The sequence below is a fragment of the Hyperolius riggenbachi genome, chromosome 9 (genome assembly GCF_040937935.1).
Source record: "Hyperolius riggenbachi isolate aHypRig1 chromosome 9, aHypRig1.pri, whole genome shotgun sequence".
Lineage (NCBI taxonomy): Eukaryota > Metazoa > Chordata > Amphibia > Anura > Hyperoliidae > Hyperolius > Hyperolius riggenbachi.
Window position 1 is genome coordinate 54,367,398 of NC_090654.1, and position 13,329 is coordinate 54,380,726.

Genomic DNA, 13,329 nt, shown 5'->3' on the forward strand with positions numbered 1-13,329 from the left:
CCCAACTGAGATCGGCTATTTCCGTCTATTTCCGAAAGGAGAGCCGCAACAGCGCCCCCGCTGGAACAGGGAAAGGCAAATATTGCACAGCCTGACAAATTGTTGGCTGTGCTTTCCGTGGGGCCAGAGCGAGACCACCGTTGGACGGAGGGACGGGGGAAGCCTCCATAGGATCGAGAAGCTTCCTCCTCCTGAGGCGAGTACCCCCTAGGGGCATTTTTTTTTCAATACAGTCTCTTTAACTCTTTCTGTACTGGAACACAATATGAGATTCTTTTCTTTGCTACTAATTTCTATTTCTTAGCTGTACTACACATACAATTCATTATCTCATACGTTTATTTTGACTTCAGGTTTGCTTTAAACAAAAGTGTAAGCATCCAACGGATCAATTCAGTCCAGCTTGTAGGATCACTTCTGTTCTCTAATGATTTCCTGCCCTGGAGAACCGTATAAAGTATAACCTCTGATGTTCTGCCATCTATGCCGTCCTCCCTGCCCTGCCACACACAGCCGCTGGCACCTGCCGCAGTCTTACTTGAAGTGGTGCTGCTCCCGAGTGGTGCGGATTTTGGAGGAGAACCTCTCGGCCAGTTTCTCCAGGCTGCGGGAATATTCCAGCTCGATCTCGGCCTTCCTGCGGAAGAACTCCTGCAGGTCCTGGAGGAGAGCCAAGCGTGACTCCGACTGCTGCTCCAGGCACTTGAACTGCTCCACCAGCTGACTGCGGATCTCTGCAAAGACACAACGGAGAGAGAAGGGACGTTACGGCGCGCGGCCCAAAGTCACAACATTCATCTACTCGCTGGCAGAAGAGGAAGCCCAGAGAAATAGGTCATCTAATTATACCCAACGCCAAGTTTCACAACAAGCGTTTTCAATGTCACGAGCACCCGGAGGAGATCCTCTCCAACCTCCTCCCGCAAAGCCAAACCATCGGTGAATAAGCACACGGGTAAGCCTGTTTAAAGGTGCACTCCGGGGTCAAACGTGACAATCTTACATTTACACCGACTTAGGCTTCACTACTTATCTGCTCCAGAACTTAATATTATTATTATTATTTTTATTTATATAGCGCCAACATATTCTGCAGCACTTTACAAAGCACAATAAGACGACAAGGGGAACATAGGTACAACCAAAAAATGTACAGCAGAGACTCAAGCTGCACAAATATTTCAACAAAAACAGTAAACATTAGGAATAGGACCCTGCCCATACGAGCTTACAATCTAAAGGGTAGTGGGGGACACACTAGGTGAAGGGGGGGGGGGGGGGGGGGCAGTAAGCCTTTGCCTCTGATTACATTGTGACAGATACGTAAATAAGGGCTATAGAATGTTATAAGCTTGTCTGAAAAGGTGTGTTTTAAGAGTGGGTTTGAAGATGTCCAGGTTTGGAGCATGAAGTGCAGGCTGTGGAAGAGAGTTCCAGATGAGGGGTGATGCTTGTGTAAAGTCCTGGATGCGAGCATGGGAGGAGGTGATCAGCCAAGAGAATTTCTTGGGAGGAGCGAAGGTTGCTGGAGGGACAATATATAGAGATTAGTGAGGAGATGTATGGAGGGGACAACTCGTGAAGGGCTTTGCATGTTAGAGTCAGAATTTTGAACTGGATCCTCTGGGTAATGGGCAACCAGTGGAGGGAACGGCACAGTGGGGCTGCATCAGAGGAGCGTGTGGAAAGGTGAATGAGACGGGCAGCTGAATACTATTCCCTGCATTCCTTCTGCCTACTCAGTCTGTGATCTTATTTTCTCGATGGACTAAGTTTTGGACATTTAAAAAAGAAACTTTAGTGAATGGGGAAATCATTACATTGCAAAGTTAGAAGTTAAAGAGGGATTGTCTGCCACAAAATCATATTCCATTTACCCACAGCTCTGTGTTCATTGTGCAGCCTGGAACCTTACCCTGCAATGCAAGCACCCCAATATAATCAGAAATGTTTCTGCTGTAATACATCTCATCTGTCAGATTGTCTCTGTTTGGTACATTGCTGAGGAGAAGGAAGCTGGTCATCACCCCTCCTCACTGATTGGCCCAGGCAGTTCAGTGTGACAAGTGTCTGAAATCTGATCTTGCTGTGCTCACATGTTTACAAAGCAAGCTAGCGAGAGCAGATTCTAGGAGGAAAAAAATGCTTTATTTAATATATAAAATTCACTGAATTCAAATCGTGGACAGTGCAATACATGTGTTATGTAAGTAGAGCAAGTAGTTATCTGCTTATATGTGTGTTGTCTTTGCCTAAAATAGAAGAAGGGTCAAGAAATGATTGATATTTGCCAATGACTTCATTCATATTGTTTGATCCACAATCAGCCTGCACGTAATCATCTTTACTACTGGCAGACATGAAAAAACAGACAGCACCAACTACCACCCCTTAACACTGTGATAGGCAAAAAGGTTTTTTTTGTTTCGTTTTTTAGATATACATATGCACAAAGGGAGATACTGGCTGCTTGGCAGTTGGAAAAAGCCATTATTTCCCACAAATGCAACAAGGCTCACAGACAGGAAACAGTCAGGGCCATGGTCAGGACATCACCCTGTGGGAGGGGTTCGACCACAATATCATGCAGCAAAAGGAATGGCACCGCTTTCAAAAACTCATACCTGAATGTTGTAATAGCATAAGATGTGCAGAGCTCCAATAACTACTGGACTAGAATACACACCAACACTCATTGCAGGCACAAAAAGTGGGGGAACATGACTTCAGTGAGGGGTAAATACATACCTGAATGAATTATCTGCCATAATGTGCAGAGCTCCAATAACTACTGGACTAAAATACACACCTAGCTTCACTTCAGGCAAAGGGGGGTGTTAGCTTCAGAGATAATATGTGCACAAATTATGCCTATTAGACTTCCCCACGGCTGTGACAGACCCCCTTGGGGAAGACCTAACGCTAATCTAGCGATAAAAACACAACATTTCCAGTGCAGCTAATCAGACAAATGGTATACACATTTGATAAAACATACATACAGACTGATGCATCCATGAGCGATGTCACCAGTCTGTATGTACACCACAATATCAGCCATATAGACCCCCCCCCCCCCCCCCCCCCCCCGATGATCTATTTAAGAAACAGTAAAGATTTCTTATGGGAAAGGGGGTATGGACTACTGGTTGGTTACAGATCCTCTTTAGGTAAATTTATTAGAACTAAAGTTTCAAAAGTAGTATTAACAGTATTTTTTTCAGCCCACTCCGTCCCCCTCCCCTCCAATCTTGTAAATAGGATGATTGTAGCCTACATTAACAAGTTTTGCTGGCACCTTTATAGGTTATACGCACATATATAAAAATGTGGAGGATACACAAATTATGACAAGGCAAGTTGCACCTCACCAACCCAAACTCACTGAACCCACATAACACACCCTTGCTGTGACTGTTATGAGGGGTGTGCTACCACTTCATCAAAACATAACACTGCTTATGTACAGCCTGGGTCTTTGCAAGAGTCTTGACGAGTTGCAACAATCAATACAGATAAGTTTAATTAGCAAGAAATAGTACCTCCTACACACAGCATCGCCTAACTTTCCTGGCCAGAGCTGCAAAATATGCTGTCTGTGTCATGGGTTGTGTCATGGGGGGGCTGCCATCTTGATTTCTGTAACATCTGAAAATCACATTATTCAAAGAGCACTTCTAGTTTCATAGTAACGTTTGACAAAAGCTTTAAGGCACTAAAGGGTTATCTTGGCCTGTAGTGTTTCCTGAGAGAAGAGAGTTTATTTTAGAGGGGCACGGCAAGGTCAGTCAGTCAGTCAGCACTGTGAACACTCACAACTCTTCACTATAGGAGGGATAATCAGAAATGTCATTATCTGCTGAAAACAGCTTTGTGAGGAGGAGGCATAGCTTTCATTTGTAAAATGTTCCTGAAGTTAAGTACACTTGAAAATAATAGCCCGTTTCCACCATGTGTATGTAGCGCAGGGGTTTCTGTCCCCAACAGAGACCACTCTTACCACTATATGGGCCAGATTTATCATAGCATTACATTTTTTTTCTTCTTAAAGAGAACCCGAGGGGGTTCTGACAATAAAATCCGCATACAGAGGCTGGGTCTGCCTATACAGCCCAGCCTCTGTTGCTATCCAGATCCCTCTAAGCCCCCCCCCCCGCCCCTGCGCTCTGCGACCACCCATAACTCACAGCCGCGCTGCCGACTTGCAGCGTGTCACAGCGGGCTGTGTTTACCTCTGTACTGTCAGTCTGCTGCTCCCCCCGCCTCCTGCATAGCTCCGGTCCCCTCCCACGTCCCTTCCCTCCCCGCTGATTGGAGCTATGCAGGAGGCGGGGGGAGAGCCGAGACTGACAATACAGAGGTAAACACAGCCCGGATAGCGCGGCTGTGATTTATGGGTGATCGCAGAGCGCGCCCGCGGGGGGGAGGGGGCTTAGGGGGGATCTAGACAGCAACAGATGTTAGGCTGTATAGGCAGACCCAGCCTCTGTGTGTAGATAGCATTGTCAGAACCCCACCTCGGGTTCTCTTTAAACTGTTCTAACTAGCAAGGGGACTGTTGTGCAGGATAATAAGAAACTTCTTAAATTCTACTTAATAGCAGCAGTTTAGCGTGGATTTCTAGAGCTACACTACAGTTAAGAAAAGTGCAAATCCATTCCTAAACTGTTGCAGATTAAGCAGTACTTAATAGCAGTTCTACAGATAGTGCAGCAGTGCAGGCTAGGCATGATTTGTGAAGGGCTCCTCCCCCTGCTGAATCTGTGAAGCTGTTCTGTGCTTAACCCTTCCAGTGCTGGGCATTGATGCAATACAGCAGATGTATTGGTTACCTCAGCAACAGAAATTCCCCTCACACACTGCACTAAGAAATCTTCCTAATTACTCCTATTCCTAACAGTTTAAAGTGAACCAGAAACGAACCACCCTCATGTATTTTACTATATATATATCAGTGGGAACACACCTACCCTGCTCTCTGTTTCATCCTCACTGCTAAAAGTGTCTGTTATCAGTTGTGATAAGAATCCTAGACTAAGCATTCAGTCTGGCTTTGCAGGGAATAATTATAGCTGAGTCATTACAGCAGGCTTGGGCTTGAAAAGACACCAGAGAAGACAGACTCAGCTATAATCATTCCGTAGCAAAGCCAGACTGAATGCTCAGTCGGTGTTTCTTATCAGAGGTGATAATAGTCAGATTAAACAGAGAACAATGAAACAAAGAGCATATTTACTGTTTACTGCACGGAATTCTAAAAACCTACCAATATTTTGTCTCAGACACTCTTGATAAATGTCCACCTCTGTCTCCGCACTATCTACAACTACAGTAACACTATTCTTGGTGTTGGGTTACTCAGAACGTTATACTGTGAAAGAAATAAACACTGTGAGCAACCAAACCAGTTTCTGTGAAATAAGCCTGATGGGTAGCTCTGTGTTCTTGCGCTGCGTTCTGTAGCTACTGCCTGCACTTTGCACTGAGTAATCACTGTTCGTCGTTAATTTGGGGCTTTTCCTGGTCAACATCTGGAGCTTCTCCTGGCAGCAGTCAGCACCTTGGACAGCTGCCCTGAATGCTCCTCAGGGTGTTCCACCGCCTACAGCTCCTCCTGATGTCCTCATTGCTTTCCTCATTGCTTGAAATAATTATTCCCCAACTGCAATTGCTCAAGAGACAAGATCCCTCACTCTGATGTCTAACGAGAATCATATGTCCACCCATCCAAACAACAGCAGATGTGTTCTGAGATATGTGCGGAATTCTTATGGATGATAAAAACACATTATTGTACCCAGTATAGAGAACATGAGACCTTCAAAACTGCCTGCACACTGGACAATCTAATATACTCAATACAAAGTGCACTACATACAACACTAACATGATCCCATCACTGCCCAGGATCATAGTACAATCCAATAACACTCTATACATAGTGCACTACACCACCAACATGACCCACCACTGGGAAGGATCACAGTACAATTTATTACACTCTATACATAGTGCACTACACCCCCAACATGACCCGACCACTGGACAGGATCACAGTACAATCCTATTACACTCTATACATAGTGCACTACACCCCCAACATGACCCGACCACTGGACAGGATCACAGTACAATCCTATTACACTCTATACATAGTGCACTACACCCCCAACATGACCCGACCACTGGGCAGGATCACAGTACAATCCTATTACACTCTATACATAGTGCACTATACCCCCAACATGACCCGACCACTGCACAGGATCACAGTACAATCCTATTACACTCTATACATAGTGCACTAAACCCCCAACATGACCCACCACTGGGAAGGATCACAGTACAATTTATTACACTCTATACATAGTGCACTACACCCCCAACATGACCCGACCACTGGGCAGGATCACAGTACAATCCTATTACACTCTATACATAGTGCACTACACCACCAGCATGACCCATCACTGGGAAGGATCACAGTACAATCCCATTACACTATATACACAGTGCACTACACCACCAGCATGACCCACCACTGGGAAGGATCACAGTACAATCTATTACACTCTATACATAGAGCACTACACCCCCAACATGACCCGACCAATGGACAAGATCACAGTACCATCCTATTACACTCTATACATAGTGCACTACACCCCCAACATGACCCGACCACTGGACAGGATCACAGTACAATCTATTACACTCTATACATAGTGCACTACACCACCAACATGACTCGACCACTGGACAGGATCACAGTACAATCCTATTACACTCTATACATAGTGCACTACACCACCAACATGACCCGACCACTGGACAGGATCACAGTACAATCCTATTACACTCTATACATAGTGCACTACACCCCCAACATGACTCGACCACTGCACAGGATCACAGTGAAAGTACAATCTTATTACACTCTATACATTGTACACTACACCACCAACATGACCCGACCACTGGGCACGCTCACAGTACAATCCTATTACACTCTATACATAGTGCACTACACCAACATGACCCGACCACTGGACAGGATCACAGTACAATCCTATTACACTCTATACATAGTGCACTACACCACCAACATGACCCGACCACTGGGCAGGATTACAGTACAATCCTATTACACTCTATACATAGTGCACTACACCCCCAACATGACCCGACTACTGGACAGGATCACAGTACAATCCTATTACACTCTATACATAGTGCACTACACCCCCAACATGACCCGACCACTGGACAGGATCACAGTACAATCCTATTACACTCTATACATAGTGCACTACACCCCCAACATGACCCGACTACTAAACAAGATCACAGTACAATCCTATTACACTCTATACATAGTGCACTACACCACCAACATGACCCACCACTGGGCACGCTCACAGTACAATCCTATTACACTCTATACATTGTGCACTACACCCCCAACAGGACCCGACCACTGGACAGGATCAAAGTACAATTACATGACACTCTATACATTGTGCAGGACAGGATACAAGAACGCTGAATACGCCGAATAGGTAAGAGTTCACTTCCAAGCAGCACTTGCCTGCAGAGACCTGTAAGCAGATTGAAGGCACAGCGCATGCTTTCAAACTGCAGTTCCAAATTATGCAAGGGCTGAACTGACCACATTAACCCATTAAGAATAAAGAGAAATCCTCAACTTCACCCAATAGGTGGCAATGATAAAAACAACTTGCATGAAATTTGCATTGAATTGCACTAATGGATGAGGGTTTTTTCCAAAATGGTTTGCATGCAAAGGCATTCCTTACTAGACCCTTGCACCATGATGAGGTTTATCCCGAGTCCTAAAAGGCCCTACCACTAATGTGTGACTTTGAAGCCAAGTTACCAGTGGCATTGCAAAAATGCAAAATGACCGACACAGAGGTAAGCAATACAGGCGGGGTGCCAGTACTGTACACTTCTGTTTGTAGCAGTGGACAAGACCACAGTACAATTCACTTACACTTTGTACTTGGAACAATAAACCTCAAACATCACCTAGCCTTTTATGTGATTATGTAATTAAACAGATATTAAAAATAAGTGCATTGATTTCAGACTCTAAAGGGGCCCATACACCTAGCGATTTTCCCGCAGATATACAGCAGATTCGATCACTATGATCGAATCTGCTGTGAAATCATTGCGCAAACGCTGACAGAAAGATCGATTTTCGTCCAAAATCAATCGTTCCCGTCGATCCGTCCGTGCGGAAGATTTTGCTCGATCGCCGGCGGGTCGGGAGTGCGTCGATAGCGGCGTTCGAATGCCCGACGACCGACGCTAGCTGCAATACATTACCTTTTCCGGCTGGCGCGTGTCCCCTGGTCTCCGTTGTCACTTCTCCATGCTCGGCTCCTCCAGCTTCACTGAACTTCCTGTCCCAGCAGGAAGTTTAAACAGTAGAGCGCCCTCTACTGTTTAAAATTCCCTGGCAGGAAGTTCAGTGAAGCTGGAGGAGCCGAGCACGGAGAAGTGACAGCGGAGACCAGGGGACGCGCGCCGGCCGGAACAGGTAATGTATGCGGGGGAAAGGGGCGGCGGCAGCGGCAGCTTCACAGATTGTGATCGATTTCATGCTGAAATCAATTCACAATCTGCTGCAGTAAAGGCAGCCATACGATCCCTCTCTGATCAGATTCGATCAGAGAGGGATCTATCTGTTGGTCAGATCTGATGGCAAATCGACCAGTGTATGGCCAGCTTAAGAGCTTCAACTCTTTTGCCTCCGGAGAAAGCAAACACTTGAACTCTGCAAAATTCTTGAAGCTGGAGGTATTAAAGAGGCACTGTAGTGACAAATGGTAGAATGTAATAAATTACTCAGGGTACCCAGTTTTACGGTCATTTTCCTGTTTTCAGCATCAGAAATGCTACCTTTATCTAGACTAGATTGGTACGTAACCCCACCCTTCCAGTGATTTGTGACACCCCCTCACCCGCCCCATTCTGGGAGATCAGCTATTATTTGCACTGCCTTTGGAACACTGAGTATACAAACTGTAGGATGATGTACTTTTAATCAATTATCTAATCATGTCTCATCCAATTACCAGTGATATTGTATATACGGTACATGTTACTACATATGTATAGTATAGTGCCCATTGCCAGTATGGGAAGAGTTAACATTCTTTTACTTCAGCCATTTCTTTGACTACTGACCATTTCCTTATATGGAACATTCTTTTAAGTATATGTATTATACCAAGCTGAGCAGATCACCATAGCCTTATAAGGCTATTGCCTTAAAGGGGTTCTCTGGTATCTTTAAAAAAGCTAAAACTGACACTTACCTGAGGCTTCTATCGACCCCCTGCAGCTGTCATGTCCCGCGCCGACCGCCTATGATGCTCTGTTCCCCGACGCCGGTAACCTGCTAATTATTCGTCTAACTAGACGAATAGAACCGCAGCTGTGCGGCCGTGGTCGCTTCGGCGTGCGTCATCGGGAGCTTACTGCTCAGACACAGTACAAGAAAACTTTGCACTGCATCTGCGCAGTAAGCTCCCGATGACGCGCGTAGCCGCAGTTCTATACGTCTAGTTAGACGAATAATTAGCAGGTTACCGGCGTCGGGGAACAGAGCATCATAGGCGGACGGCCGGGCGGGACATTACAGCTGCAGGGGGCCGATAGAAGCCCCAGGTAAGTGTCAGTTTTAGCTTTTTTTAAAGATACCAGAGAACCCCTTTAAGTGAAGACTATTTAGGATTCGTTGGGACTGTGTCTTTGTCTAAAATGGGTATAAAAGGGGCCAACACCCTATTATCTTTGGCCTTGTGACAGGATTGCTGTTGCCAGCAGCATTGCCCGGGTCCCCGTACCCGAGATGCCTATCAGGGAATATGGGGCCCCTCACCCTCAGGGCTATTTGTGAACTTATCTGATCGAGCTGAAAGACATCTGGAAGTTTGACCATCATTCTGTAGTTAAGTATTTATTCATTAAATGTTATATTTTACAAATAAGAGCTGTCTGTGAGTTATTTTTATATGCTCTGATACTGAAACTACGATAAATAAAAGTGCCTGAGTGACAAATAGGTGCTTTGTTTACAGGTTTTGTGAATTCACATTACACAAACATTCTGCAGCGATGCATCTGCCGGCAGGGCCGGATTTACATGTTTTTGCACCCCTAGGCCAAACTATGCTCCCAATCCATGTGCAGCAGTGACCCTTCTAATCCATTATGATATTTTCCCTACAGTTCCTCTTTAACTCAAAAATGAGACTTCCTGTGTTTTGGGGGACAGGAAGTGAGTGTAAATCTCCTCACAGTGACTCACACTGTATATAATTGGATATAATTTCTGCTTTACACACATGCATATACACACTCGTCACTAGTAACAGAATGGGAGCACATATTGCAGGGGAAGCTGGGCTGTGGCTACAGAATCTATTCCAGGGGGATTCCCTGGCGGGGGCTCTGTCTCCACAGCGGATACACTTTTCACCTTGTGTTCTGCCTCTGTGTCTCCATTTCCAGCTCTTTTTTTAGTTCCTGCAATTCTGACATCTCTAATTATGAGCTGTGTGGGCAGCAGACGGAAGGAGAAGTGGTTTTGGAGGAAGAACAAGCATCATAATGAGGAGGAGAAAGAGAAGTCAGTGATGGTGAAAGAATAGTCAGAACTCTTCACCAGTCTGCATTCCCTAGATGGGGCAGACTGTCAGCCAAGTCTATTATTGCAGGCTTGGCGGGTGTGAGGTAATAAGTCACATGACAACCTCAACAACCTGTCAGGGCTAAGGTTGATGGGGACATGAAGTCTAAATAGCAGCATGGTGGTTAAGTGGTTAGGACTACTGCCTGTGTCCCTCCACAGACACTGTCTCTGCACGCCATTCGCAGTGTCCACCCTGTGTTTGTGTGGGTTTCCTCACACAACCCCAAAAATGTACTGGCAGTGTTGCCCAAAACCATGAGCCCATATGAGGGGCAGCAAGTGAGGAGACTGCTTGTTTGTAAAGTGCTGCCGAAAAAGTATTACTGCCAAAGAGATGGTCTGTGATATGCGAATACTTCTGGCTTGCATGGTATACTTCTTTCAAATTGTAAGCGGATTGGTTTTCAGACAATTAAAACCAACAGAAAGTGCCTTTAAATAGCTATGGCACTGAGTGGCCAAAAAATGACAGACATCCCTGATTTGAAAGTAAACCAGTCCAACAGTGACAGAGTGACGTAACAACGCAGAGTTGCTATAGAAGGAACGCTCAAGCTTCGGATGACATAGTTATCACGAAAGTTAATGTCAAAATGGGTAAGAGGATTTAAGTGACTTTGAACGAGGGATAATGGCCGGTGCAAGAAGCATCTAGCACAAGGGTCCCCAAACGTTTTCGGTCAAGGGCCAGGTCAACATACTTCAGACTGCTGGGGGGCCGTACATACATAAAATGATATAGAAAAACATTACATTGTACCTAGGCATTGTAGACAGCTCCTATTAAAGAGACTCTGAAGCGAGTTAAAAAATGGCTTTTTAGCTTATAATCAACATGGGCATGCTTGCCCCGGCTAAAATGCCACTATCCCGCAGCAAAATCCACGACCAACTTTGTCGTACATTTTGCTGCTCATGGAGGCAGAGCTCATGGCTGTAGCCCTGCCTCCATGCGCGTCTATCAGCAGCGGATCTCCCCCTCTCCCCGCCCCTTTCAGTGAAGGAAGACTGAGAGGGGCGGGGAGAGGCGGCGATCAGCGCTGATAGACGCGCTGAGAGGCAGGGCTATAGCTGTTAGCCCTGCCTCAAGCAGGAAGCGATCCCTGCACAGCACGGAGGAGATTTGGGGGGTAAAGACCCCTCGTTCTGCCGCGGGATAGCGGCGTTTTAGCTGGGGCAAGCATGCCCATGTTGACTAAAAAAAGCCTCAGGGGGCCACATTCAGCCCGCGGGCCTTAGTTTGAGGACCACTGATCTAGCATCTCTGAAACAATGACTCTTTCAGGATTTACTCGGGTGCTTAGGGAGTTGCAGTTGAGAAAGAAACAACGACTCTTTCATGATTTTCTCGGGTGCTTAGGGAGTTGCAGTTGAGAAAGAAAAAAAACTTCAAGCGATAAGGAATATTCTGGTCGAAAAAGGTTGGTGAACTAGAGTGAAAGATGCATCACAAAGCATATTTAACGCACAAGACGGACATTGCAAAGGATTTTTTTTATTTCTGATTTGCTGGCCAGAATTAGTTGATCATCTGCTTCCTGTTTTAGCTTCCACATGACTAAAACCAATTTAACCAGCAACCTTCCACAGTCTACGTCAAAGACTGCAGAGAAAGGTCAATGGACCAACAAAAGGGGTAGGAGGGACACTGAAATGGATTATCCATGAGCCAACCTTGGCGAGTGCCTAGGCCCTGTGTGAGTCTATAGGCCTGGATGCCTTTTCCTGAACCTCTACACCCCCCACCTTACCTTCTTACAGGAGCACTATCTTGAAAAACTGTACAATTTAAAATACATATAAATAAAATGTACATTTCTACCAGAGTAAAATGCACTTTAAATTATGTTTCCTATTTTGCATTCTTTTCTATTAGGTAGTAAAAAACTGACAGATTAGTTCATCTCCTCATGGGAGATGCTCAGCTTTACTCTTATTTTTTCAAAAGCACTCCCTGGTCAAACATGACAATCTTACATTTAAACTGACTTAGGCTTCATGATTAACCTGCTCCAGAACTTAAAGGACAACTGAAGTGAGAGGGATATGGAGGCTGCTATATTTATTTCCTTTTAAGCAATACCAGTTGCCTGGCCGTCCTGCTGATCCTCTGCCTCTAATGCTGGGTACACACGATGAGATTTCCCATTCGATTTGCGGATCGATTCGATTAAATCAAACATGTTCGATTGGATTTCGATCGTTTTTTCCGTCGATTTTGCATACCTATCATGAAAAAAACGATCGAAATCCAATCGAACATGTTTGATGTAATCGAATCGATCTGCAAATCGAACGGGAAATCTCATCGTGTGTACACAGCATTAAGCCCAATCTACACGATACGATTCTTTGTACGATTCGATTGCGATTCTATTTACGATCCGATTAAATCCGACGTGTCCGATCGGGATTCGATTCAATTTCGATTTGCCATTGTTTTGTCGGATTTAATCGGATCGTAAATAGAATCGTAATCGAATCGTACAAGGAATCGTATCGTGTAGATTGGGCTTAATACTTTTAGCCCTAGACCCTGAACAAGCATGCAGCAGATCAGGAGTTTCTGACATTATTGTCAGATCTGACAAGATTAGCCGCAT

The 13,329-nt window shown here is 45.2% G+C and overlaps 1 protein-coding gene across 3 annotated transcripts in view; it reads right to left on the minus strand.

Annotated features, from left to right (window-relative positions):
* Positions 1–13,329, minus strand: part of SRGAP3 (SLIT-ROBO Rho GTPase activating protein 3) — a 186,586-nt gene that overhangs the window by 71,276 nt on the left and 101,981 nt on the right. For all 3 annotated transcript variants that reach the window (XM_068252788.1, XM_068252787.1, XM_068252789.1), the window contains exon 2: positions 539–734. In XM_068252788.1, the coding sequence (XP_068108889.1) occupies positions 539–734 (196 nt within the window). The remainder of the gene's footprint in view (positions 1–538; positions 735–13,329) is intronic.